The sequence below is a fragment of the Typha angustifolia genome, chromosome 1, assembly GCF_048772165.1.
Source record: "Typha angustifolia cultivar Huaian chromosome 1, ASM4877216v1, whole genome shotgun sequence".
NCBI lineage: Eukaryota > Viridiplantae > Streptophyta > Magnoliopsida > Poales > Typhaceae > Typha > Typha angustifolia.
In genome coordinates, this window is record NC_133239.1 from 4228796 (window position 1) to 4255502 (window position 26707).

The window sequence follows — 26707 nt, forward strand, 5'->3', positions numbered from 1 at the left end:
ACCCATCATGGCATGCATCATAACGTAACAAAACATTACATATCATATCATATCATATCATATCATATCATTTCATTTCATATCTCTACGACGTGTTTGCATGCCCTGCAGATTGTCTGTGGACACGTGTAAGTTGCAGGAACTAAGAAGTGATCGTAGTTAGTAATTGGTCGTGGGTCGGAATGGGCCTTGTTCAGATAATATCTTTCGGCCTGGCCCATGTTGTATTGGGCTTCGTTTCTGGATCTCATCACACGCGCAGCACACGTGTTATATACATAAAAGTCCTCCTCTACACCCGGCCTGCTACCCCCCTCCCTAGTCCGGAAGAGCAAACAAACTGAGGCCTAAATGTGGCGCACGTTAGCTACGCGCCGGCTCTTTGCGCCGCCGGTGCGCACTTTGCTCACCCTCCGCTTCCTCTCCCACTCCCCGGACCTAGGGTTGGGGTTTAAGCCTACCCCTCCCCCGATCGATCCCTCCGACACCGCCGACACCCTCGCCCGCCTCCTCCTCCACCACCACAACCCCTTCCACCCGCTCGAGTCCTCCCTCCAGCTTTCCGGCATCGCACTCTCCCACCACCTCGTCCTCCAAATTCTGCTCCGCCTCCGCCACGCGTCCAAGGTCGCCCTCGCTTTCTTCGTCTGGGCGCGCGACCACGCTGGCCACGCCCACGACGCCGCCGCGTACGAGATCATGGTCGACGCCCTTGGCCGCGTCCGCCAGTTCGACGCGGCGTGGCGGCTCGTCATCGAGATGGGACAGATCGGTGGTGGGGATGGGGATGGGGGTGGGGCGGGGGCGACGACGGCGAGGATATTCGCTGTGTTGGTGAGGAGGTACGTGGCGGCCGGGATGACGCGGCAGGCGGTGAGGTCGTTCGATGATATGGAGGCGTTTGTTGGGAGGGAACCGAGTGTGGCGGAGTTCCAGATACTGCTTGATACCCTCTGCAAGTATGGCTATCCAAAGGTCTCACCTTTACTACTCCGCTTCTCCATTTTCTATTCAATCTGCCAATAGTTCGAGCTGGTGTTGGTGTTGAGTTATCTTCCTTAGAATACTTGTGGTGATAATAGTTGGGATATTAGTTGGGATTTTTGAAGAGTGCAAAGTTTCGCTTTCTCTTGATCAGAAATGATGTGAAATTTCGATCTTTGCATATTGTTCTCGATTGTCACACTTCACAAGGATTCTAGAGAAGTTTATGGTGGTTCTCATTAAGATGCTTTGAGCAAAACCATTAATTTTACAAACGTTATACAATATCTTTACTGTTTATGGAGTTATTCACACAATTATGCTAGAGTTCTCTATATGATCAAGTTGACTGAGGTACTGAAACTGGGTGGGCACAGTAAGCATGCTCTTTTGTTGCATTGCATGGTAATTGGGTCAAGTGCTTCTTGGGTAATCTTGTGTGTCAAGTGCTAATTTTATGCATGTGCTGACTGGCACATAGTTTTTATATATGTATGCTCTTTCATATGTACATATACATAGAGTATTGCACATATTTTATTTTTACCAACTTTTTCCTTCTAGTCCATTATCCAATGATTTTTAAGTTGACAAAATGGCACCTCAAATTTTCTGGATTCTTTTACTACTTATATCAGTATATCACTATTCTTTCCATACATACAATAAGATGCCAAAAACGATGAAGTTTAGCTTGTGAAACTGTGTCCTAGAACACCTTAAGAGTATTCACCAATTTTAAGATTGAGTGGTGTAACCTGATTTACGTTGGGAATACTTGGCTTCTGTGCTCTATTTCCTGTAAGATATTATGCTTTTTAATGCTTTATTTTAAGCGTAATGATGGTTTGATGACACAGGTTGCTACAGAGATATTCAACAAAAGGAAATTCAAGTATGAACCTCACGAGAAGACATACACAATTTTGATTTATGGATGGTGCAAGGTAAATAAAAATGAAATGGGCCAACGGTTCCTAAAAGAGATGGTTGATCATGGAATAGAACCAAATATAGTCACATATAACATTCTATTGAATGGGATCTGCAGGCATGCAAGCTTGCACCCTGAAAACCGCTTTGATAGAACAATTGTTGCAGCTGAAGATCTTCTAAAGGAAATGCGCAACAGAGGGATTGAACCTGATGTCACAAGCTATTCTATCATTCTTCATGTTTACAGTCGAGCCCACAAACCTGAGCTAACACTGTGTATGTTGCAGTCGATGAGAGAGAAAGGCATTTCTCCAACGGTGGCAACATATACTTCAGTGATCAAGTGTCTTGCTTCGTGTGGGAGATTAGATGATGCTGAGGACTTGCTTAATGAGATGATTAGAAGTGAAGTATGCCCATCCCCAGCTACATATAATTGCTTCTTTAAAGAGTATCGTGGGAGGAATGATGCAGACAGTGCAATAAAATTGTACAAGAAGATGAAGGAGATGGGTTCACCGTGCACGCCAGATATTCACACATATAACATATTGTTCGGAATGTTGTCAAGGTTGAACAAGTTAGATACCATCAGAGAATTATGGAATGACATGGGTGAGAGTGGCGTCGGACCAGATATGGATTCCTATACCTTGCTGATCCATGGATTTTGTCAGAAGCAGAAGTGGAGGGAGGCATGCCAGTTCTTCATGGAGATGATTGAGAAAGGGTTTCTTCCACAGAAAGTCACATTTGAAACTCTCTACCGTGGATTGATACAAGCAGATATGCTAAGGACCTGGAGGAGACTGAAAAACAGGGTTGACCAAGAATCGTTAAAATTTGGTGCTGAGTTCCAGCATTATCATCTCAAACCATATAAGAGGTGATTTTCATGTTGAATTACATGGAGTGATCTTGAGTATTTTTTATGATCCACTACTTTTTGAAAAGCAGAGGTAGATGGATCCTGGGCACATCAGTTCTTCTTGAACACCAAAGCTAAAGGACTTCTTTCAGAACATTATGTTGTGACTATCGCAGATTGATATGATCAGGCATGTGAGAGTTGAATGGGAATGAAAAAGAATAGAGTTTGGTTTTATATAGGTTTTGGTATTCTTGTTCAATTAAATGGAATCAACATGAGGGCGTTGTCTCCGAAAGAACAAGGAGTCAAGGACCTATATTTAAGGATAATTATGAAAGCTATGTGGATTCACTACGTGAAAAATAATGGTCTGTGAACTTTTTAAGTGAACCCAAATATGATGTTTTGGGCCTTTTGGCTTCCTTTCCCGGAACCTGAAATTATGAATTCAGATTTGGAATACCTGATACAACAGAAAGAGCTGTAATCTAGTGCAGGTTTTGCCTAGAGGACTGCAAAAGATGAGGTTATATTGCAAGAATGAGTGGTAATGATCATTAGTGTTTTAGGCATGTCGTTCAAGATAGTTTGCCAGGAACTAGAAGGCAGAGATAAGGCAATTGTAACAAGAATTGCAACTAGAAGAACATGCGTACTGGAATCACAGGTTTGATGCAGCTGAAAACTTGATATAAATATTGTTGGCATTCTTTTTAATTTAAAATAGCTCTTATTGGCATGGTTGCTTTGTTCAAGTCAGAGCCAATCCCTGATTGTGATAATTGTATTCTGCCACTTTCATATGAGTGATGCATATTATACGTGGAAAGATCTCAACTGATGCGCCAGACTTTCATTGACAACACAGTTGTTGGAGACTTGTGGCTTTGATTTTCTTCTATATACTCTGTTTTGGAGGCAATGCCCAAGCTAATCTATACTTGGTTTGCAAAAAGTATGAAGCAGCATCAATTTCGATAAATGGAAGAGGGAACTGTTCAATGAAGAACTCAGGCAGATCATACTTTTGGATTCTGTTTGAGGGGAGAAGGCATGATTAGTCAGTCACGGAGATAAACTGAAGGGGAATTTATTTTGCGCAGCTTTATCAAGGTGTCAAAGGAACATCACAATATGGAATTGAGTTATCCTTCCTGGAGGAAGTTGAGTCTGGCCAAGACAGCATTTTCGGTGCACCCATTACATGCTGCTGCTATTCTGATGCAGTCCTATCTTAGTTTGTTAAGCTATTGTGTGTTCAAATGGAAATAATTTTGGAACTTGGAAGTCCTGTTGTATTAGTTCTTCTCCTAGTACATCATTATCCCACCTCTGTGATCACAACTTCCTGGGGATGAAAGGAGGTCATTGGTAGTCTGTTTGACATATTGTGGGAAGGGATAGTAAATTTATTTCTGTTTTTTAAGAGGAATACAATTTATACCTGTGATAAGGCTACAATTTAGATTGTCTTCTTGAATTCTTTGTCTCGCTTAATCTTCTTGCAGTTCCTCTCTATATTCAACATGTAATATTTGCTCTTTTTTTGTTGCTGAAGATTTTCAATGTTTAAAAATGCAAAACTGAAGAATTTGAGTGAAAGAAGTTTAACACTTCGGATTTTTTTTCTTAGAAAAAAGACTACTTTTTCTAATTGTTATAAATATTTAAAATAATATTTTACTCTTTTCACATCAAATGCTTAACTACCGGAATATAAAATATAATTTCTCTTTATTTATTTTTAAATAAAAATCTAGGATTGTTGCACCTACATATCTTCTGTGATTTGCAACCGTAAGTATGACCACAATTAATTAATTAATTAATTGACAACACTTTGCATATTACACTCCTATGCTAGAAAATAATCCAAGTTTATCACGTTTTTTAGGTTAACATAAGATTTTACTAGTCAATCATTATCTGTACACGTAAGCTAATGGGATAATGCCAAGTTCGACGTTAACTTCCTACTTTTTCTCCCTATATTCTCTCTAAAAAGATATCTGCCGCGTAGCCCGGTTGCAACATTTTCACTCATCCTGGTTTGTAGATGATCTCGAAGTCAATCATATCCTAGTTAAATTCGTAATCTGAGCTGCTCCCAGAAAATTCCCAAAACGATCCCAATTCCATATCCACACCAAACCCTAGATAAAGAATTTACTGTGGACGTTCGGCTATTTCCAATCTACTCTAGAGAAGAGTTTTAGAGTGGGAGAGAGAGATGAAGCCGTCTCCGGTGGCGGCGGCTGTTATGGTGCAGAAGGTCTTCCGAGGTTTCTTGGTCCGGAAGAACGTGGAGTTTGTGAGGAAATTGGCGGCGGAGGCGGACAACATCGAGAGCGTTATTGCGGCGTCGGCAGCCACGATCTGGTATGACGCTAAGGAACGAGTTTGTGTGGGCGAGATGCTAATGGGGCTGCTCCTCCTCCTCGATTCGGCGCGCGGTGTGAGAGAACTCAGGAAGAAGGTGATCCGGAAGGTGATCGCGCTGCAGGAGATCGTAGATTCGATCTCGGCGGCGGCGGAGGTGGAGAGGTTTCGAGGAGACACCGGCATGGATGGAGGCTTTGATGCGATGGTACGGGGAGAAGGATTTAAGATGGATTGTGTCGAAGAATCCATTGATTCTGCGCGAATTGGTGTCGAGCACGTCGAAGAAAGGATCGATTCCGCTCAAATTGAGGTTGAGGACGTCAAAGAAACCATCGATTCTATCTCGGAGGTAGAAGAGGGACCACGAGAAGACATCGCAAGAGATGGGGACCCTGATTATGGGAATAGAGGAAAGGTAGGGGAAGAAGGATTGGAGATAGGTAATGTCGAAGAAACAACCAATACTCCACAAATTGAGAACGAGAACCTGCCAGAAATCCAAAATTGGACGACAAATTTCAAAGATTGGGTCATGGTGGATTCGGTAGTAGAAGGCCGCCACAATGCATCGACTGAGATCGAGGTGGAGATGGAAACGATGGAGACAGAAGAAACAGTCGAAAAATTGGAGCTTGCCGAAGATTTTTCCAAAGAAGTTCCTGAGAAGATCGGCAAAACCCAAGAAGCCCCAATACTGAGGGATCTATTAGACAAGATGATCGTAGAGAATGCGAGGTTAGAAGGCTGGGTTGCGGAGTTGTGTATGAGTAGCGCACAGCAGAGCAGTCTGATGGAGAGATTGGTCGAGAGAGTGGAGCAATTGGAGCAGGCCGTGCAACGGTTGGAGAAGAAGACTGAGGAGGCATGGCGACAGGGTTGAATTTCTCCAAGATCAATGGATGTAAAGTAGCTCTTCCTTTTCTTCATAGCTGATCTCAAGCTTATTTATATTTATTCTCTTTCTCACATTATCCCATTTTGTAGGCTATATATATACATCTTTCTTTACATTTTAATAGTGCACTTTGCGAGATCTATATCATCTAGTGTTGGGTTTGATTTATCTGGAGGATACCTAATACATATCAAAATGATGTGCAATCAAACCTTTTTTTTTTCGATGCAAGAAAATCCCGAAGAAAGTTATATGATTATGGCTATTCCTAATCCTAAGTTAGAATGTAAGGATGTAGGGATCTGTATGTAAACATAGTATCTGTTTACATTCGCTCGGTATGGATTTAATTGTAATCTGATGATCGAGTCAATTTCATAATTGTAAGTTCATAAGAGCCCAACTGACTCCCATTTTGGGCAAACAGATCCACAAATTCTTTTATTTCAGTTAGTAAGAGGGATCTTGAACTAAGAAGTAGACCAGAAACTAAAAAAATGGGTGTATCCTGAGCAAGTGCAAGAATTGGGCTCTGTTCTCTTTGCATTCTTTCATTATACTCTGCTTGAATTCATTTCACTTGGGCATTGGAAGGATACATAGGCTATTATAGCTGTTTCAGTTGTCTCTTTTATTCATGGAAAAAATTAGGGTTGGGTTACTTTCTCTCAGATCAGAGAGGTATCATTCATCAAATCCCTCCCCAGAGTGCAATGTTAAATGTTCTGCACTCCTTTTTGTTGGTAGTAACATATTTACTATAGCTTTTATTTCTTGGAAAACTATGACTTCATGCTATCTCCCTGTAACTTAGCTAAGTTGTGAATACTTTGAGCTCTGTAATGCTATCTCAATTTATCAGACCTAATACGGTTCCATATCCAAGTTTTGTTAGATATGGTTGAGATATTTCTATCCGGATATAGTCTATGAGATATAAATACAAGTTGAAAAATAATATCTACATATAATTTAATTTATATTGTAAAAATACTGATATAAAATATATTTTTATATGTGAATCTCTAATCTAGCTTTCACATATATTTACTTGTTCTCTATAAATCTCTGTAATTATATTGCAAGGTTTTATATATTCAAAAAAATGCATTACCTAAATCTGATCCAGGTGAATCAATTATTAAAATTATGTGGGATAGTTTCTAATTTGCATTACCTATAAGTTAAGGAAATTAACAGATCACGAAGCATCTGCAAATAAGGAATTCAACTCAACCGATATCATCCACAATATTTCTAAGAGAGTTTTGTTAGGAACTCCTCTAATTATAAAATATTTCACATCTCCCTTAACCACTCTTACAAACAAATTAATCACAAAATTTAAGCTTAATTTTACGAAATATCAAATTAATTTTCAATTTTGCAGATCGCCCATTTTGTTCCACTTTGCAAAACTATGTCTATACCAAATCCAGAGATAATGCGAAATCAATCCACAGATGATAAATAATAAATGAGATCCGGACGTACAATTTAGCAGTAATCCGGGTATTTTTCAGCTAAATGATGATAGCAAAGTAAGATAAGAAAGGGTTAAATACATTTTACTGGGCTCATAGCATTAAATTATTTTATCTATTGTATAATCTTTTTAACTAATTATTACAAAATTGTTTTAGAGTTTCGGTCCAAAATTGCAATTTATGAATTGCACTTCTTCTTAAATTAATTTTTCTATCAAATATAACATGGGCATTTTGGTATTTTTAAATAAGATTTAGTTAAGTGAGACATGAATTTTAATAGTTTTACTTTAGTCATTTAAACTGATATCTTTAAAAATAATTATACATAGAAGAATAAAGTGATTTTATGGATAAATATAATAAGGTTAAATGCATTTAAAATAATTTAGTGATAATTGAGTTGGTCTTAAGTTATAATAAGAATTGGTAAACCTACAGAAGAAAAGGAGTTAAGAATAATAACACCTAAATGCGTAAATAATTCCGAAATCCGAATTCCAGAACTACCCTCATCTCTCTCGTGGAGACGTGGACCTTCCTCACTTGTATATCTACTCTTATCAGCAACATCATGAACACTTGGACATAACGCAGCTTTCCGCTCCTCCATTCTCCTCCACCATTAATGGAGGCGTCCTTCACCGCTCTCGTATGCCCTCTTCTCCTCCATCTCCTTCTCTCTTCTTCTCTTCTCCAACCCTAACAAATTACTCTCTCTCTCTCTCTCTCTCTCTCTCTCTCTCTCTCTCTCTCTCTCTCAGGCGAGCGTTCGTCCTGCAATGTCTGGCCCGAGAAGCTTCACCGTCTCCCGAGTACTGTGCCCTTCGTCGGTTTTGTTGGGTCATCGCAGGAGTCCTCTCTGCTCCGCTTCCGTCCTCTCCGGCGCCCGGGCCCATGGCGCCATCTCGCCGTCTTCGCCCTCGTTTCGGAGCAGCTCCACCTCGGCTAGGGCCGAGCTCAAGGTGAGATACTTGGCCTATGGTTTCATCTTTCCTTCTTGCTTTTTTTCAGCAAAGCTCCCTTCGTTGTTTTCCTTCTACATTTAGGATTAGAGCTTCACCTCTGCTCGAAATCGTACCCTTTATTCCTTTTTTAGCTCAGGATGTAGGTTTTTCTAGTAGGAATTTGTTAATTCTTGACAATGGTTTTTCCCAATGGGAACCCAGGAAGCTGAGCTGCAATCGAAGGTCACTAATAAGGTGCACTTCGACATAGGCATCGGGAACCCGGTGGGGAGGATTGTGATAGGGTTGTTCGGGGATGATGTGCCCCAGAAAGCTGAGAATTTTCGTGCTCTTTGTACATGTCTTGGCTGCTAAGTTTTTCTGTTTCTTGGTTGGTTTAGAGGTGATAAAATTTTGTTGAGCTTATTATCATTTTTCTATCAGGGGAGAAGGTGTTTAGGTATAAGGGATCGATGATTCAACGTGTCATTAAGAACTTCATGATTCAAGGAGGAAACTTTGATCAGGAAAACGAATGTGCTGATCTGGGTATTCATAATTCTAAGGTAGTTGATGCGACGCCATTTATAAATTTGTAGCCATCGTTAATTTCCGTTATTAATGTTTATATAGTCACATGTTAAAGTGTGATGCTTATAGGTAAAGGTGGAGGGATCATTGTCGACATCTGTTTTTTTGAATACTCTCCAGATTTCGAGCCAGTTACACTTAATAAGCTTAACTGGACTACTGTCTTGCATCATTTTAGCTGTTGCTCCAGCTCATGCTGTTGATGCGCTTAAGACATGCACCTGCCTATTGAAGGAATGCAGGTGACTGACAGAAACTTTTCTCTGTTCTTAATCATGCCATAATTCTGAGATTTTTTTTTACTATCAATACTCAAACTAGAATTGCATGATTCTCCAATGTTCAATACTTGCAGATGCAGTACAAAGGTAGCACATTCTCTTAAGGGTATTAATTTCCTTCTGTTCTGTACTTCTGTACATCAATTCGTGGTTCTGCTAGACAATATAGTTACGAGACAGATGCTAGAACTGTAGAACATCAATGCTGTGTTTCTGCACGGGGTTGATCTTGTTCTTTTTGGATCATCTTGGAGATTAACTGGAAAGTTTGGAAATCTTCTCCTTTGGTTAGATAAACTGGAACAGCAAATTGAATCCTCATGCTTTCAAGTTGCCACAAGCTTTAATTACAACAAAATTGATTATTCTTAACCTATTGGCCTTATAGTTTCTGTGGCAAGTCACTTCTCTTACATTAGTATGCCAATCCAGGAATTAGGAACCAATCTCTATATGCCATCATGCAGAAAAATATTAGTGATACTCAACCCATCTTCACATTTGAGAAGGTATTCTGTGCGCAATAAGAGAGGAAATCCCAACAAAGGGAGTCACATAATGTATGCAAGATCTAGAAAACAGGATAACTTTTCACAGATGGTAAAGTGAATAACTGATGCATAACTTGACCATTATATTTAAGAATGATGAGGGTTATATATATGAGAAATGTCTGTCATCTACTTTTAAGGAGATTAGTGTGATTCATCTCACTCTTCCTACTTTCTTATGAAACATGCTGGTCTGCATTTTCTAGTTGGAAAAAGTATAATCTTTTTTCTTTTTGTTTCAGGGTGGAGCTGGTGAAGTGCATTGCTAATCCATCTTGTGCAGCAAATATTGCATGTTTGCAGACATGTAATGATCGACCTGATGAGACTGAATGTCAGGTTGCTTTTAGAGTTTTAGTATTTAATGATCCCTGCCAGACTAAGAATATTGATAGCTAGAAATTGACGGTAGTATTTACTTTCTTTTATTCCCTTTATCATACAGATTAAATGTGGAGACCTATTTGAAAACAATGTCGTAGATGAATTCAACGAGTGTGCAGTTGCACGCAAGAAATGTGTTCCAATGAAGTCTGATCTTGGCGAATTTCCTGTTCCTGATCCATCTGTTCTTGTTAAAAGCTTTAATATGTCAGACTTTAATGGGAAGTGGTACATAACAAGTGGCTTAAATCCTACCTTTGATGCATTTGATTGTCAATTACATGAGTTTCATGTGGAGTCAGACAAACTTGTGGGAAATATATCATGGCGGATAAGGACTCCAGATAGTGGTTTTTTCACTAGGTCCACCGTACAGAGATTTGTCCAAGATCCCATGCAGCCTGGGATACTATACAATCATGATAATGAGTACCTCCATTATCAAGATGACTGGTCCGTGTCTCTCTCTCTCTCTAAGATATATTCCTTCCCTGTCTATAGAAAGCAAGTGGAGACACATTCTAACATTGTTGTAAAAATGTTAAAATTAAATTTATGTGAATTTTTTCATTTTGGATCCTTACTCATTAGTTAATTGGGTTTGCCTTGTCATCTAAAACTATTTAACCTTTCTTGAGGGTTATTATTGATGCACTAGAGTGTACAAAATAACTATTTTATAGTTATCATGGTAAAAAATACTGATTATTTTATTTATGGCCTCTGCAGGTACATTATATCATCTAAGATAGAGAACAAACCAGATGATTACATATTTGTATATTATCGTGGTAAAAATGATGCTTGGGATGGATATGGAGGTGCTGTTGTATACACAAGAAGTGCTGTCTTACCTGAGACCATAAGACCTGAACTAGAGAAAGCAGCAAGGAATGTCGGTCGAGACTTCAGTAGGTTCATCAGGACAGACAATACATGTGGGCCTGAACCTCCACTTGTAGAAAGACTGGAGAAGACCGTGGAGGTAGGCGAGAAGACTATAATTAGAGAAGTAGAAGAGATAGAAGGGGAGGTCGAGGAGCTAGGCAAGACTGAGGCCACCTTGTTTCAGAGGCTTGAGGAGGGGATCACGGAACTCAAGGGGGACATACAGAACTTCTTCAGAGGGCTGAGTAAAGAAGAGATGGAAATTTTGGATGAGCTGAAGATGGAAGCAACCGAGGTCGAGAAAGTTTTTGGTCGTGCGCTGCCACTAAGGAAGCTAAGATGAGTTTGCGTTACACTACCGGACCAACTTAAAGATTAAGATTGTTTTACCTGAGTTCATCAGATGACTATGCCATACATATAAATATAGGTGTACAGAATGCACAACAATAGAGAATCTTCAAGTTTTCTCTTTCACATTTTTCAATTTGTGCTCATTGCACTCTATTGTCTCATTTTTCTTGAACTATAGAAACGGAAGGAAAAAGAAGAAGAATCTAAACTGTCTCTACTTCTTTACTTTGAGTATGGTATGTAATTGTCAAATTGCTTGAACAAAAGACCCAATTTGTTTATAGCAAAGGCTACCATAACAAAATGTAAAGGTTCATTTAAAAAGCTGTCCACTGACTATAGATCTGCAGTTGTTAGATCATACAGCCAGATTATATGAACATACTATATTTACAAGGGTTACCTTCATCTTAGTTATGCAAAATAACAAGTTGCTGGTAAAGTTATAATTGTTTGTAACTATGGATCCCCATGATTTAATTGCAGTTTGTATCTAGACCAGAGCACAAGTAGACCGATTTAGTAAACCTGATACACAGTCGGTCTTGGTCAAGAGTTATTCAGCCCAATGCTCAGGCTTTATGGGATTTCCACAGTGGTAGACTTCCATCGTGATATATGTATCAAAAAACTCTTAAAACTGTGATATCTATATCAAAAAAACTCTTAAAACTGTGATATCTGTATCAAAAAAACTATTAAAACTGTGATATCTGTATCAAAAAACTCTTAAAACTGTGATATTTGTATCAAAAAACTCTTAAAACTGTGATATCTGTATCAAAAAACTCTTAAAACTTTTCGCAAGGGGTAATTCTACTTACCGAACTATTATAATTTTAAATATACAATCTCTAAATTTTTTTTATCACATATATTTTGATTCAATTTTTTTTAGTTTAGAGATCTGTATAATTACTTCTTTTTTCTTAGTTTAAAGAGGGTCTTAATTTTAAGGGTGTACGTGTGTAGTAAAAAAAAGTTCAGAAAGTGTATTCGTAAAATTGTGATAATTTTGATAATCTAAGTAAAATAATCTCTTTTAGTAATAGTAAGTAAAATTATCCTAAAAACTTACTTTGTCTATTTTATGCATTAGATGTATATATATATATATATATATTACGTGTGATTGATAATAGATTTATATCACATAAATTATCCTAATCCTAATTGTAAAGGCTAATTTGGAAGATTGCAATGGAATTACTATTTATCAAATTCTTGCAATTTTGTCTTAAAAGAGTAAAACAGCAACTCCCAGATTTGCAACATCTACATCTCACAGCATTTCTCTTCTTCTAAAATCTAAATAGTAAATAAAGTGGGAATTTGCAAGTTTCCAAATTCCAAGACTACCCTCCTCCCTCTCCCGGATACTCCCCCACTCATAGATACTCTCTTATCATCAAATGGAAACGAACCCTTGGACATAACGCACCTCTCCACTCTCCTGCACCATTAATGGCGGCTTCCTTCACCACTCTCGTAATACCTCTCCTCCTCCTCCTCCTCCTCTCTTCTTCTCTTTCCTAAACCCTAACAAGAATCTCTCTCTCTCTCTCTCGCAGGCGAGCGTTCGTCCTGCAATCTCGGGCCCGAGAAGCTTCGCCGTGTCCCGCGTCGCGAACCCTTCGCAGGCTTTGTTGGGTCTTCGTAGGAGTCCTCTCTCCTCCGCTTCCGTCCTCTCCAGCGTCCATGGCGTCATCTCGCCGTCTTCCCCCTCGTCTCGGAGCAGCTCCCGCTTCACTACCTCGGCTCGGGCCGAGCTCAAGGTGAGAGACTTGGTCTAGGGCTTCATATCCGCTTCTTGCCTTCTCGGTTCTCTCAACATTCGGGGATTAGGGTTCAAAAAGGAATCTCGGTAGCATTTGTTTTTCTGGTCGCAGTTTCTGGTTTCCCCTGCTTGGTTCCTTCTAAATTTGGGATTAAAGTTACAGCTTGGGTAGTAAATCTTTTTTTCGTTGCAATTTTCTGGAAAGTCAAAATTTTGGACAGCTTTTTAGGAATCTGATATCGCAGAGCAAAGAAAAGGAAAAGTAAAAAATAAAAAGAATATCCACAGTACCTTTCAGATAGTATTTTTGTCGGTAAACATCATTATCTGGTTTTTTAATGCTCAAGATCTAACAAGACATAAGTTCTTTGAATATAGTTTGTTGATTCTTGGCAATTGTTTTCCCCAATGGAAACCAGGAAGCTGACCTGCAATCGAAGGTCACTAACAAGGTGTACTTCGACATAAGCATCGGGAACCCAGTGGGGAAGCTTGTGGGCAGGGTTGTGATAGGGTTGTTTGGAGATGATGTGCCCCAGACTGCTGAGAATTTTCGTGCTCTTTGTACAGGTATCAGTTGCTAATCTTCTTGTCTCTTGGTTGATTTTGAGGTGAATATGGAATTTGTTGAGCATTTTATTGTCTTTCTATCAGGGGAGAAGGGTTTTGGGTACAAGGGATCCACGTTTCATCGTGTCATTAAGGACTTCATGATTCAAGGAGGAGACTTTGATAAGGGAAATGTATGTGCCTCCAAATCCTATACTCAGAGTTGTCATTATTAGGTTATCTGTTGCAATAAGTTTTAAAAACTCTTGTTTTTGTGCTGAATTGTGATCTCTATTGCCTTCATTTTATTTTATTGCTTTGGTTTAGTTATTTTATCTTTCTTTGTCATCATGTATATATGTTTCTTGTCCTCTTGATCAGCTTCAGAGATTAACATTTCAATAACTTGATTAGCTCATATTAAAAAGAACCTAGAAGTTCATCATATGTTTAGGAAGACTGCCGAAAGAAAACTTCTCATTGGTTACAAAGGTGCATGTTAGAGCACTGTAACTTTGATAATAGTTATCTTGTTTTTCTAAGAATAAAATATATGGTTCTGCTGATCAATTATCAGAAAAAGTATGTAACATGATAATAGAAAGTTCTGAGCTCAGATGTATCTTCTAGCTAAATACATAATGTTGACCTACCCCATCCTTGTTATTCAAGAAATTTCTGTTTGAAACGGTTTGCAAGGCCTAAAGTTTTGCAGGCCTAAACTATGTGCATGCAGATGAACCTTACTAAGTCCCTTGATTTATGTGTTCCTCATATATTTGACACAAGGCCTTCTCAGAAATGGAGTGTTTGCATCTTATATGGTTGCCATCACATGCACATGATTTTATATTAAATTTCTATTTGTACGTAGTAACTGCATTCTCTTTGTTTGCATCTCTTTTTTTAACCTTTATATATGTTCTCACTTGAATTAGTATATTTAATACTTCTCCATCAGCCCTTGACTCTTTCATGGATTGAAGTGGCACACTAAGGCCACAATGTGCGGATATAATTAGATATGTATAATACATTTTACGCCATAACTAGAGCCTCCATTAGTACTACAGGTACACAAAGGAATTCTAAAACATGCTTGAAAAATATTTTCTTATGGTTCACTGTAAGTTGACATATTGGAATGCTAGAGAAGCACACAGAAACTGGCTCGAGGCTACTTCACAAGCTGCATTCTTGCCTGATTTTTCTTTTTTCAAACATATATGCCATTGTTACTTATTTTGACAGGGAGCTAATGGTATGATCTTACCATCAATTTCTAGAAGAAGTTTCTGATTGATTGTCCATTAGAAAGTAGGATAATTATTCCTTCACATTGTCTTAATTTTATGAGGTTAATTAACGAACCTCATTGTATTGTGTAAAGACTTGCACACTCCCAAGTCTTATTGGTTACTCAGTCTACTGCTAAATGGAATAACTGCTACTGGTTCAATCTAGTTTTAAAATTCAGTATGTTTATGGTTCTGAATAGCTCTAGACTGTATACTATCTTTCTTTCTTTTTTTGCAGGGGACTGGAGGTAAAAGCATATATGGTCGTACTTTTAAAGACGAGAACTTCAAGTGTATGTTCAACTCAGACAACTCTTTGTTCTCACACAATATCCATGCCAAGTTGGTAATGATATTAGCTTAAATATTTTTTGCAGTGGTTCACTCAGGACCAGGAATTGTTAGCATGGCAAATGCTGGACCAAACACCAATGGTAGTCAATTCTTCATTTGCACTGTAAAGGTAATTTTTGGGTCACTTTATAAGTAATCTTTGAATTTTATATCTTGTATATTGTTTTGGCTTGATGATAAGTATTATAGTATTATACCCTCTTCTTGGTGTTTCAACTCTTAGCAAGTCTTTCTATTATCTTATTTTGCTTTATCGGGAAATTGATACCAGTATCTAAAGGGTTGATGCTAGGTCTGGCAACTGTTTATATGAATCTGTCAATTCCTTCAATGCCTTCTCTTCTATAAGTAGCTCTCTTGCTGACCCTATTTATCACGTGCTCGGTAGGCCCTGTCTATTCTTTTTGTACTTTTTCATGTTTTTGATTTAATAAACCTTTTAATGCAATTGTAAAGTTCACGAGTCTCAAGACCAAGAAAAATTGACAAGTGGAGCAGGAAAGAATGGTAGCCTACTAAAATGCCTGTTACCTGATCAAATGAAAGATTGATTCCTATGGAAGAGGAAAGATTTTGTTTTCCTTATATCTGTAGAGATACGAGGCTATGAAAATGTAAAGGGATTAATTAGAGCAGGAGCTAGGTGATGAAATTGTGAAAACATTTACATGTGTTGGGCCTTAGCCTCAGGTCAATTTTTTTCTGATAGATCATTCCGTAGGCTACACAAAGGGGGGGCTAATCTTCTCTGATATATTAAGTTAGATAATTGGTCCAACCTTTTCAAGAGACAGGCTGAGACACATAATGCTCTAGCAAAAAATCTATTAAACATCAATCCCAACAAAGGCAAGGGGAAATTGAACCCATGACCTCTATCATAAGCTGATTAGTCTCCCAGGATGATATTTGCTTCCTAAACAAGGATTCAAGTGTGAATAACTAGAGTACATGCTACATCAAATATTTTTTGTTAATGAACCACGTAAATTCATTTGATAATGAAAGGTAATAATGTTGGATGAAGTGTTGGTTAATATATGCATCAATAAAAAAACTCATTGGTTTATGAGATTCTTAAGTTTATGACTTTTAGTAACTTGATGAGAAAATGACTACTTTTGTCGTATATTGTTATTTTTTTTAATTGATTGAGATATATATTGTCATCTTTTTCTTTTCGTCTTTAAGTTGGATTTATCTGTATTGGTTTAGTGTTTTGGATGTTCACCTATCAAATCCAAAGTTTAGTTGCTGCAAACATGAAAAATACATTTTTTAAGCTTAACTCTAGAATTTTTTTCTAAAAAAAATCTGGGATAGATGAGAAGATCTATGTGCATTTGGTTGGCCCCATAACACATAATGGCTCCAACTTGCTGGAATGCACCTTCGACATGCAAAAGTTATCACGGGAGCCCTTGGATCTGACTATTAGAATAGCTACTAATACCTTAATATATGTTTTCCATATCTGTACCGAAGTTGTTCATTTATTTTGTTAGAATAGTGAGTGAGCTATTGTTTGGCTACCTTAGAAGCTGATGCATGAACTCTTTTTGGATGCAGACCCCTTGGTTAGACCAAAGACATGTTGTATTCGGCCAGGTCCTTGAAGGTATGGATGTGGTGAAGCTAATTGAGTCGCAGGAGACCGACAGGGGTGACCGGCCCAAGAAGAAAGTCGTCATCAGTGACTGCGGAGAGCTTCCAATAGTCTGATCGAGAGATAACCTTTTCTCCTTTTGAGATGATCATGATATCTTTCCCCCTCTTTTTCCCCTATTTCTTAGAATGAATCATCGGCTTTACACTTGGGCGGATCGTGAGTTGGTAACAAGACATTATAAGAGTAGGAAATAATCTTATCAGCATTTCAGGGACATGCAAGGGGTGGAGTAGTGATTTTCCTCCCCTTGGTGTGGGAGAGTATGCAAGATGAGCAAATATATGAAATTGCGCTACTACTAGTAGTTCTTCTCTCTTCTTTCTTGCTGTGTGCCAAAACAAATAGTTTACTTTGCTATGTCTAAGCTTCCTGTGCTGTTTTTGTTGCCCAAACTTTATTTCATTGTTATATATAATATGAGATATTTATATCAACAAAAGATCTCACAGAGAAAGGGAATGAATGCCCTTCAAATTTTTTCACAAAACTGACGGCTCTCTACTTATGAAACATGCAGCCCATATTTTATGTATCAACACTATCTTTCAAAACTACTCTCTCTACCTACTGTGGCCATGACAAGTTAGCCTCCCGAGCTTCGGACCTCATCTGCATGTTCATATTTGCAATGAAGTCTTCCACCCTTCTATTAAACTCTTCTGCAGACAACTTCTCTATTTCTTCTTCCTCCTCTCCATCCAATTCCAAACACGCTCTCCCATGACTTCTCTCCTCTTCCTGCTCTTCGGTCTTCTCAACGACCTCTCCATCCTTCTCTTCCTCCTCAATCAAACTGTCCTCCGCCGTGCTTTCCTGCCGCCGCTTGTCCTCGCCAGTTGCCATCCCCCGAAGGCTCGCCCTCCTCTCTACGTACTCTTCCTGCATGTCAGGTTCCTCTTCTTCGGCTGTCGAGAGCTTTGACTCCGGCTCGCAGACGAGGAAGATGATGATGATGTTGACGATTATGAAGAACCACTTGGGTATTATAAGTACGTAACCGATGCTAGGAAGGCATACTGAGAAGAACCTGGAAAGGGAACACAACTTGGGGAGCCAACTTGGCCTTGCATGGAATGTCAAAGCAAGAACTGAAGCTAGAGCATGCATGGTCATGAGACCTGAAAGGAATTGCTTCATCTTATATCTCCTGATGGCTTGAAGCTTCTCACTCTTGATGGAATCCATAGTTTGTGAAGGAGATGTGAAGCAATCTTGAGAGAAGTAGAGTGTGGTAGAGAGTACTCTTTTCAGAAATATGAGCATAGAAGAGTGCAAGACTAAAAGGGCTTTATAGGTAAGGGAAAGGACTTCATCACGTTGGGTAGCTTTGCTCCTAACATTGTTTGCTTCTCTCCTTAGCATGCAGGAATTCTTTGGAAAAGCCATGGAAGGTGATTGGAATCTGCTTGGAGTCTTGGTCCCACACCCACATACTTGCAGTAGTGCGTCAAAGGTTGTGAAAGGAAACTAGGTTTTTTGCGGCGATCGTAAGGGAAAGAGCAGAGAAAAGTAGTACTAATTCTCTACGCGTTTGTATATTACTAGATGTACACGTTCCATATTAGAACATAAAATATTAACACTTGTATTATTTTATAGTCATCAATGTGTTTTGGAACTTGTAGAAGCTCATCCAAGATGAAAAATATATCTAAGGTGCATTAAATAGTTACAAAATAATACAAGTGTTAGTTTTTTTACTTCAAAATTTTAAATATAATTTTTAGCACAACTATTATACATGTGTATATATGTATGAATGCGTGTGCCCAATGTGTTCTTTCTCTCATATTATTATTTTTCATTTTTTTTAACATTTATTTATTTATTTTTAGAAAAGGCAAGTAAATGAGAGTGGAAGTAATGCTTCTCTCCCAAATATTAAATACCACTGCTAAGGCTAAACTTTGTAGCCTAGTGATTCGGATCCTATAACAGACGATAGAGGTGACAAATTCAAATCCTCCACAGACGTTGGAGATGATACTTAGTGGACTTTTAACTTGTTTAACTCGTTGTGGCCCAATTTTTTTGTAAAAAGATTTAGTTAGTTGTTTAATTTATATATTGAAGAGAGGTAATGTCTAGTTTAATGTTTAGCCTAGGACTTATGACCTATTAAAAAGGGGATAAATTATAAATTTATCCTCTTGTGGTTTGGCCCAATTGTAGTTATCCTCCATGGCTCCATGTAATTTAAATTTAAGCACTTTTAACTCCCGTTTTTCAGACAAGTTGCAACTATTAATAAGGATATAAAGATACCTAATTACCCCCATTGAAAGAAAATTTGATTTGATGGTAATGGTAGTTTCATTTATATTTAGTCTTAGATGAAAATGTTATCATACTAACTATAAGGAAAATATAATTATCTCGAAAATATGGTCTTGATTTCAGATTCCCATACAGAAAATAAATAAATAAAAACTCTTCACCAACATTTTATTCATGTGGTTGTCCAAATTTCTAACCCTTTTGGGCCCAAGGAAACATGGGAACATATAGGTCCATGACAACAGTAGAGTTACTCTACAACTCGAGGAGAGCATGGTGGTAATTGTAAAGGAATCAATCTTCCAAATACTTTGTAGTCAACATCAGAGTCCCTCATACCACCATGTTCATCACTTTATCCTTTCCAATTTATTAGGTACTGTGAAAGGCCTATCTATATAGGTAGGTAAGAGAGAAGGAAGCTTCATGGAAGGACCCAAGGGAGAAATTAATGGCTGTATGGAATGATGATGATAATTTCATGGCATACAAGTATAAGAGAATTTACTACGCAGATGGTAAGGAAGTTTCTTCAGCTACATACGGCATGATGAGAAGAGTTGTAGGGAAATTCACAGGAGAAGAGAAATGAGAAAAGATACGGCTCTGAAGTATGGAATTGTTAATCTAATATGAACATGAGAAGTTGGGATAAGGCTTACAAGAATATGCTTAAGAAAATCTTCCTACAAGCCCACAGAAACCATACAAAATGGGAATAATTTTAATTAGACTCTTCAAACTATCACTTTTTTTCACATATATACTTTATTACCACCCATAAAAACTATCTTAAACCAAAATAATAGTAATAAGTATAGAGAGCCCTAAACTATTAAAAAATTAAAAGGTACATATAAAAAAGAGTAATAATTCAGAAGGTTTAAGTGAAATTATCTTTACAAAATATAGAATAACCTGTCATATGTGAGGTGATCCAAGTGCATCTAGGTTAAATATATGTCCAGTTCTACAACTTCATGTTTTATGGTCTGGATAGCTTAATAATATTTCAAACAGAACAGAAAAAGGTTGAAGCTGATTCCAAGTAATTAGCACTTGATCTGGTGGTTAACATATAATAACAATTAAATATTATCATACTGCATCATGAAACTACAAGAATAATTATTCCATCAAGCGAGTAATCCTTGTGTTTGTTCTTTTACTTTCTGCCAAGAATCAATTTTTCAGAAGTAAATTGACAAATATCACATACTTTTTCTCTTTACACCCCTACTAACTCCAGCATCTTTGCCATTTATCTTCACCTTTTAAAAGAACCCCCCTTAAAACTAAGTGATCACTTACCACCGATTTTAATGATCACGTGAAGAAAGTTTAAGAAGTTCCAAAATTAGACATCATATGGTTAAAATCTCCAAAATAAAATTTAAAACTAGTGATCACTTAGAAATTCAAAAATTTCTTATAACGTGATATGGTTGATTACTGAGATTTAAAATGGATGGAAGACACTACTTACAGTGCGGATGACTACCTGAATTTGACATGCTCCTCTGGTTGACTGCACTGAAAGCCGGTGTAATTGCAGCATTACCTTCAACACTGAACAGCTATATCAATCTCCTCAGTGATTGACAACTTCATCTCTCAATAACAGATTTAGAAACTGTAGCCCAGCTATTGCAGCTCTGAACACTGGAGCTGGCCTGGTATCACATGCAGCGTCAAAATGAATAGACATGGTAACTAAGTATCCACAAGTAAAGTTTCTCCATGAATGCCGCAGAACTACTGGTGAACAAGTTAAATGTGAGAAAGAATAACCTAAATTCTAACAATGCCTGAAAATGGTACAAATGTGTGGCGATGGAGAGGTGGGGGATAAGGATGAAAAGAAAATTGATTTCACTATAACAAAAGCAATGTCCAATTTGGAAAGTTCATCTCTGAAAAAGGGTAACTCCAATTCCAGTAATGCCTGAGAACAATACAATGGGACAAAAATCCCCTAGCAGCTCCAAAACTTTCTTATCACTCAAAGATAACAATAAAGTTACAAAAATGCAATAGTTGGCGGTCTTCCGAAGCAGGTAGGAACCTGCAAGTTAGAGTCAAAGCTGATCCAAAAGGATCATGTTAGAAAATTGGAATGCGATGTTATCTTTCTTTACTCCTAAAAATGAGTTGACAATTCCCCGCAGAAAGACAAATCAACATCTAATCCATTAAAAAATGGGGCTGATAGGTTGTCACAGTACAACAGCGGCCTTCTCCTGAGATACAAGAGGAATAATATTTGCTATTAAAGGTTCATAATGGTCCGCTCCAGCACCACACCAACCTGTAAATGCAGAATGCAGTTAAAAATATTTGATAAAGCAAAAAAGGGAAAAAAAAAAAAAGATAGAGAGAACTTGAGTTCAGCAAAAACAAAACATAAGCATGATCCACACACACATGCTGTTGCTATTTGTGCCATCATCATCAACACACTGAGGCAGGAAAATTTTGAGGTTCTCTAAAGATATATGTGCTCTAAATACTTGATTAGGGGAAACAATCACAATTAGCAACTTAAAATGTGTACATCGCATGGTTACCTTTCCCAATGGAGACGAACCAATAACTTTTGGCAGTAGCAACCAATATCATGCTGCCAACTGTGCAACTTATAGATTCCATATACATGAATTTTTATTATTGTCTTAGTTTAGGAGATGAGCATGCAGCAGGTACTCACGTGTTGCAGAAACCAATTAAGTAGACGATGCCAACAGTTGTACTAACCTAGGAGTAGGAGGATAGATTACCCTGACTGAAACAGACTTCAATTCATTTTCTTTTTTCCTCCAGCACTTCAAAGAATAAATACTTCTAATTTCACTAAAAGCAGAGGAAAGTCATGTAAGCAACTACAAATAATCATTCTCAGGACACAAAATACAATGGTACATCCATGGTTTTGATGGAGGGACAGTTAAGCAATGCTATAAAATATCTATCATGACACTAAGCACCAAAGAACCACCGTTTATAAATGTGTGCACTTTTTTTTGCATATGATTTACCATCAGAAAAGGTCAACAAAGCCATTATATAGTAAAGCTAATACCACAGATCAAGAAAGTCTCACACCTTAATAGCATAAATTTATAAAACCAAAATTTATTCAACACATGATCTGGCTTATAGAAAAAAACTCCAATACAATATTAATAATATTAGGTACCAGATGGTGGTAAAAAAAGATGATGAGAGATTCCTACAAGATGTAAAGAATGTGTAAAAGATGGTGAGAGATTCTATTTGTGGAGTCAAAATGCACCTGTTCCCTTCATGAACAAAAATATTGGTGGCTCACAAATTTGGACCCTGGGGCGGTGTGGAAGAAAGAAGACACAATTGTCTTCATCTACCATGGCATCCGAGCCATGAGCTTGGACCTGATAATAAGAAAAGATGAAAGAAATTCAGAGGACAGATCCCAGTATGCGAAAATCTTCTGGATACATAAGAAATTGCATTAATGTTATTGTCTATTGGAACAAATTTTTTTCCAGCATTCAGATATATAACTAAAGTAATCTTGCTCATCCTTTTTGATTATTCTACGACAGTGATCTGGAGCAATTAATCCTATAATTGTTTACTTGAGCTTCCATAAAAAATGCCAAATAAATCTTTATGCTTTTCTTCCTTTCATAGTTTTGTTTGCCAACAAGAATTTTTCATAATTATAAAAAGAATCAAATATAGAACAGTTCAAGACTTCAAGTATCTTCAGTATATGCAGCAAATTACTTTCAGGGCAATGAAATAGTCTGACAGTCATAAAAAATGAAGAAAGCAACCAATGTGCAGAACCCACTTAAGATCTGTAACAAAGTGATACATGATTTCCGTTAGCTGTGAAACAGTGAGATCTCAAGCAAATTTTGATCGTTGAATGTTTGTAGTAATAAGATTGCTACCACTTGAGAGAATTTTGTGGTGAACACAAAACAAACTTGCAGTTCAAGAAAATTGGAAATTCACCAAATTCTTCATAGTCTCACCACATATACTTCTCGTTTAAACTCTGTTGCCAAACACTCAATAGCAATGTCATCCCCAAATGCTGCAGCATGGCCACCCCGGTTCTCATCTATGCTCAATAATCCCTCCTCTGTGTATTGCAACGTTATGATGTCATAATCATCTTCCACTGAGCCAGAGATAGACATGTACTTTGCCCAACTAGACCCATCATTCACAGCAATGCATCTCTCCTTGTAAATAGACTCTGCGGCCACCTCCCTGCAATCAATATTAAAGGTATAAACGATAAATCCAGTGTCATAGATTTGATCAAGTTCATGAGGATTATTGCAATCAAAAGAATACCATAAAGGCCATATAATATACACTGACAATCATATAAGACATTTAACATTAGAATGTGGTATAGTATAGCTCCACAAGATTGATGAAGTGTGAAGCAGAATATGTTACATCAGTAAAGGAAGTCTAGCTACACAAATGATAAATTGTGTCAATAATAGCAGTAATGACCTTAACTATACACAGTTATGCAATTAACTCATGTATGTATGAAAGTTATTATCACTTCTTATAGTTTTCCACTTTTCTTGACTGTTCAAATGTTCGAACAGTGTGACAATACCACATCTATATAGGGACCATTTACCAAACTCGTATCATGTCAAGCTCAGTTCAGACTTCAGACAAATATTTTAGAATATAAATCATACTGAGTTTGATCAGCCTGTCTTGTCCCAGTCTAAACATGACCAGAGCCCACACCAAGATCAAGCCAGTCTAAGTTAACCCAACCAAACACAGGCTTGTACTAGTGTAAACACAATATCCTACTTCGTAAAGTCACCTGACCTCAGCACATCTCCATCCCCCATGTGAAAGTCTCTCACTAAGTAATATTTTAACACAAAACTAGGTTCTTCCACCTCCTGCACAGCCAGCTCAATGACAAAATGTCTATAACCCCCCAAAAAAAAAATTTATAGTAGAAATAAATCCCACATGTGGTCAAACATACGCCAAACGCCAGAAAAAATTGGATACGATACACCCAAGTACAAACCTTTCCTCCCATATTTACTTTCATATTTTTAACCGCGTTGAAAATCTTCATAAGCATATCATATTACAGTTCCAGAATGCGTGCGACATCAAATATTTAAGAAAAATCAGAAATAAAGCAAGAAATAGCACGAACAATAAAACTGGTACCCGACATAGAAGCAGATCTGATAGCAGCATAAATTTCATTTTAAAAAAGACAAAAAATGGAACATAAAAAGAGTGAATCACGAAATGGAGGGAAAGGATACCTGAGAAGCCCTAGATCTACAAGCTCCTGGATCGCGGCATCCAAGCCCTCGCGGTCCTCCTTCCTTGCGAGGAGCTTCACATCCTGGACGACTTGGATTCCCCACCCGGCCTTCAGATCTGGCGAGTAGAGGTGCCGGATCGCCGCATCCACCGCCGCCTTCCCCTCCTCCGCAGCAGCACCGCCGTAGTCCTCTACGAACCGCCTCACCGTCCTCTGCCTCAGCTCCCTCGCCCCCACCTTCGATCCCATCGCCTTCCTCGCCGCCGTAAACAAGCAGTTCCCGTCCGCCTCCACGTCGCCGCCGTGATCCAGCCGGAAAACCACAGCCAGTGCCCCCGCATCGGCTGGATTTTTCCACGCCACCCCCCTCTCCGAGATTCTCTCCAGGCTCCGCCGCTGCTGGTCCTCCAATCCACGCACGGATCCCCATCCAAGTGCCGGCGCCAGCGGGATCGGGCTCGGATCCGGCCACTGGATCTCCGGCGGCGGCGCCGGAGCTAGGGTTTCGGCGACGGCGCTCGAATCACAGAGGAGCTTCCCCATCTACTAGGGTTTCGTTTCCCCCTTCTTTGCCTTTTTCCCCCTTTTTTTAATTCTCTTCCTGTGCAATTGGTGTGTGAGAGAGAGAGAGAGAGAGAGAGCATAGCCGTTATAGACGAGAGGGGGAAGGTGGGTTGGCGGATGCCACGTGTCCAAATGCCACCGGCTGATTTGTGGGAGATGCGTTAAGATGGGCCGCCAGGGCACGATGCCAACTATGTATCCGTTGGTTGCGGCTTTTACTCTTTTGCCTCGGTAACCGAGTGGTCTCTCTACGGCCTCTCCGCCAGATGAAAAAAAAAATGTACACGTGCGACTGGAGACAGCTGGCACGTTTTGACTTTGACTGGCCGGGGCCGGGGGTAGCTAAAAAGGTTTGCAGATCCGTTTAGTTTCGTCATTGGCCGCGCAAGTGAGTTTGGTGGGAACAAGATGGTTGATCGATCATTACGTGGCGTCAGGTATTAGGTTTTAGAAGTCCGGATGGGAAGCCGGAAGTTAATACAGTTGGATTATAATACAAGACTGAAACCCAACGGAAGGCCGCCAAATAAGCCGGTGTAACATGTTGCTAGAGGGAAAGAGGAGACTGTTCCGATATTGCCATATTAGTGTGGATGGTAGTATCATTATTCATAGGTATTTTTTTCATAACCAAAGAGTATCAGTTTTGGGATCGGCTCCAATTCTAAATAATTATTATGGAGAAAATTATTTAATGGTTGATGATAACACAATGATTTGGCTTGGTTGATGGCTCAGTTGTGTGGTTGGTTTAGAGAAGCAGCTTGATAGTGTAATAGCTTGGAGTAATATTTCAGCGACGTTTAGTTTGGCTAAAGCTTGATAGAGCTTTAGTGCCTTTGTATCTAGAAATTATTGACTCTTTGTTTAGCCCACATTTAGCTTTTAGGCTCTTAAATGATCAAAAAAAGAAAAAATGTGGCGATGGTAGTGCAACCGATCAGGGTACCACCCACTGTTAACTTACGAGTTCACAAGTTCAAGTCCATCTCTAAACAAATTTATTGTGGATAAATTATTTAAATATTAGTGGCTTAGCTTAATGGCTCGACTTGACTCAATTTAATGGCTCAGTAGTGTGCCGGCTTGGAAGAGCAGCTTGCAGCACAATGACTTGAAGCTTAGATTTGATAGCTATGTTTGTTGACTAAAATTTAATAATGCTTAAGTTCCTTTGTATCAAAGAAGTGTTGGCTCTTTATCTAGCCTATATTAGCATTCAGGTTCCTAAATGATAAAAGAAAATATGGGAGTTGCATCGAAAATATTATCGTGGAGACCGGTAGGAAATGATCAGTCAACTTTAGCTACTTATTCCCTAAAAAAACCGTTAGATGCTTACAAACCA

General features: G+C 38.5%; 6 protein-coding genes across 6 annotated transcripts; 4 read left to right on the top strand and 2 right to left on the bottom strand.

Moving 5' to 3' along the window:
- The first annotated feature begins 320 nt into the window (after nucleotides 1–320).
- On the top strand, nucleotides 321–4271 carry LOC140780186 (pentatricopeptide repeat-containing protein At2g13420, mitochondrial-like). The gene is made up of 2 exons (XM_073125591.1): nucleotides 321–975; nucleotides 1845–4271. Exons 1-2 carry the CDS (start codon nucleotides 352–354, stop codon nucleotides 2808–2810), a joined length of 1590 nt encoding a protein of 529 aa, XP_072981692.1. The 5' UTR covers nucleotides 321–351; the 3' UTR covers nucleotides 2811–4271.
- Nucleotides 4272–4898: 627 nt separating this feature from the next.
- On the top strand, nucleotides 4899–6866 carry LOC140780194 (uncharacterized). The gene has a single exon (XM_073125603.1). It carries the CDS (start codon nucleotides 5022–5024, stop codon nucleotides 6051–6053), a length of 1032 nt encoding a protein of 343 aa, XP_072981704.1. The 5' UTR covers nucleotides 4899–5021; the 3' UTR covers nucleotides 6054–6866.
- Nucleotides 6867–7892: 1026 nt separating this feature from the next.
- Nucleotides 7893–11764, top strand: LOC140780176 (violaxanthin de-epoxidase, chloroplastic). The gene is made up of 8 exons (XM_073125579.1): nucleotides 7893–8207; nucleotides 8320–8520; nucleotides 8725–8857; nucleotides 8947–9068; nucleotides 9163–9335; nucleotides 10168–10264; nucleotides 10371–10762; nucleotides 11039–11764. Exons 1-8 carry the CDS (start codon nucleotides 8184–8186, stop codon nucleotides 11538–11540), a joined length of 1644 nt encoding a protein of 547 aa, XP_072981680.1. The 5' UTR covers nucleotides 7893–8183; the 3' UTR covers nucleotides 11541–11764.
- Nucleotides 11765–12881: 1117 nt separating this feature from the next.
- On the top strand, nucleotides 12882–17516 carry LOC140780211 (photosynthetic NDH subunit of lumenal location 5, chloroplastic-like). The gene is made up of 7 exons (XM_073125625.1): nucleotides 12882–13039; nucleotides 13123–13326; nucleotides 13748–13898; nucleotides 13983–14071; nucleotides 15414–15468; nucleotides 15553–15638; nucleotides 17099–17516. Exons 1-7 carry the CDS (start codon nucleotides 13016–13018, stop codon nucleotides 17249–17251), a joined length of 762 nt encoding a protein of 253 aa, XP_072981726.1. The 5' UTR covers nucleotides 12882–13015; the 3' UTR covers nucleotides 17252–17516.
- Nucleotides 17517–17655: 139 nt separating this feature from the next.
- Nucleotides 17656–18961, bottom strand: LOC140780203 (uncharacterized). Its single transcript, XM_073125613.1, has one exon. The coding sequence runs from the start codon at nucleotides 18582–18584 to the stop codon at nucleotides 17763–17765; it is 822 nt and encodes a 273-aa protein (XP_072981714.1). The 5' UTR covers nucleotides 18585–18961; the 3' UTR covers nucleotides 17656–17762.
- A 2427-nt stretch (nucleotides 18962–21388) lies between these two features.
- On the bottom strand, nucleotides 21389–25427 carry LOC140766208 (uncharacterized). Its single transcript, XM_073105681.1, has 4 exons — nucleotides 24794–25427; nucleotides 23498–23738; nucleotides 22768–22885; nucleotides 21389–21783 (listed from the first exon to the last, which is right to left on the bottom strand). Exons 1-4 carry the CDS (start codon nucleotides 25336–25338, stop codon nucleotides 21692–21694), a joined length of 996 nt encoding a protein of 331 aa, XP_072961782.1. The 5' UTR covers nucleotides 25339–25427; the 3' UTR covers nucleotides 21389–21691.
- Nucleotides 25428–26707: the final 1280 nt, after the last annotated feature.

What these genes read in the sequence shown, in the direction of transcription:
- LOC140780203 (XM_073125613.1), bottom strand. Translation starts at nt 18,584, where the DNA reads ATGGCTTTTCCAAAGAATTCCTGCATGCTAAGGAGAGAAGCAAACAAT.
- LOC140780194 (XM_073125603.1), top strand. Translation starts at nt 5,022, where the DNA reads ATGAAGCCGTCTCCGGTGGCGGCGGCTGTTATGGTGCAGAAGGTCTTC.
- LOC140780176 (XM_073125579.1), top strand. Translation starts at nt 8,184, where the DNA reads ATGGAGGCGTCCTTCACCGCTCTC. An exon ending in TGCCTATTGAAGGAATGCAG is followed by an intron (nt 9,336 to 10,167) that starts GTGACTGACAGA and finishes TTTTTGTTTCAG; the next exon opens with GGTGGAGCTGGTGAAGTGCA. An exon ending in CTCCATTATCAAGATGACTG is followed by an intron (nt 10,763 to 11,038) that starts GTCCGTGTCTCT and finishes TGGCCTCTGCAG; the next exon opens with GTACATTATATCATCTAAGA.
- LOC140780186 (XM_073125591.1), top strand. Translation starts at nt 352, where the DNA reads ATGTGGCGCACGTTAGCTACGCGCCGGCTCTTTGCGCCGCCGGTGCGC. An exon ending in GCAAGTATGGCTATCCAAAG is followed by an intron (nt 976 to 1,844) that starts GTCTCACCTTTA and finishes TTGATGACACAG; the next exon opens with GTTGCTACAGAGATATTCAA.
- LOC140766208 (XM_073105681.1), bottom strand. Translation starts at nt 25,338, where the DNA reads ATGGGGAAGCTCCTCTGTGATTCGAGCGCCGTCGCCGAAACCCTAGCT. An exon ending in GTAGATCTAGGGCTTCTCAG is followed by an intron (nt 23,739 to 24,793) that starts GTATCCTTTCCC and finishes TATTGATTGCAG; the next exon opens with GGAGGTGGCCGCAGAGTCTA. An exon ending in TTAAACGAGAAGTATATGTG is followed by an intron (nt 22,886 to 23,497) that starts GTGAGACTATGA and finishes TCTTATTATCAG; the next exon opens with GTCCAAGCTCATGGCTCGGA.
- LOC140780211 (XM_073125625.1), top strand. Translation starts at nt 13,016, where the DNA reads ATGGCGGCTTCCTTCACCACTCTC. An exon ending in TTTTCGTGCTCTTTGTACAG is followed by an intron (nt 13,899 to 13,982) that starts GTATCAGTTGCT and finishes TCTTTCTATCAG; the next exon opens with GGGAGAAGGGTTTTGGGTAC. An exon ending in TCTTCATTTGCACTGTAAAG is followed by an intron (nt 15,639 to 17,098) that starts GTAATTTTTGGG and finishes TTTTGGATGCAG; the next exon opens with ACCCCTTGGTTAGACCAAAG.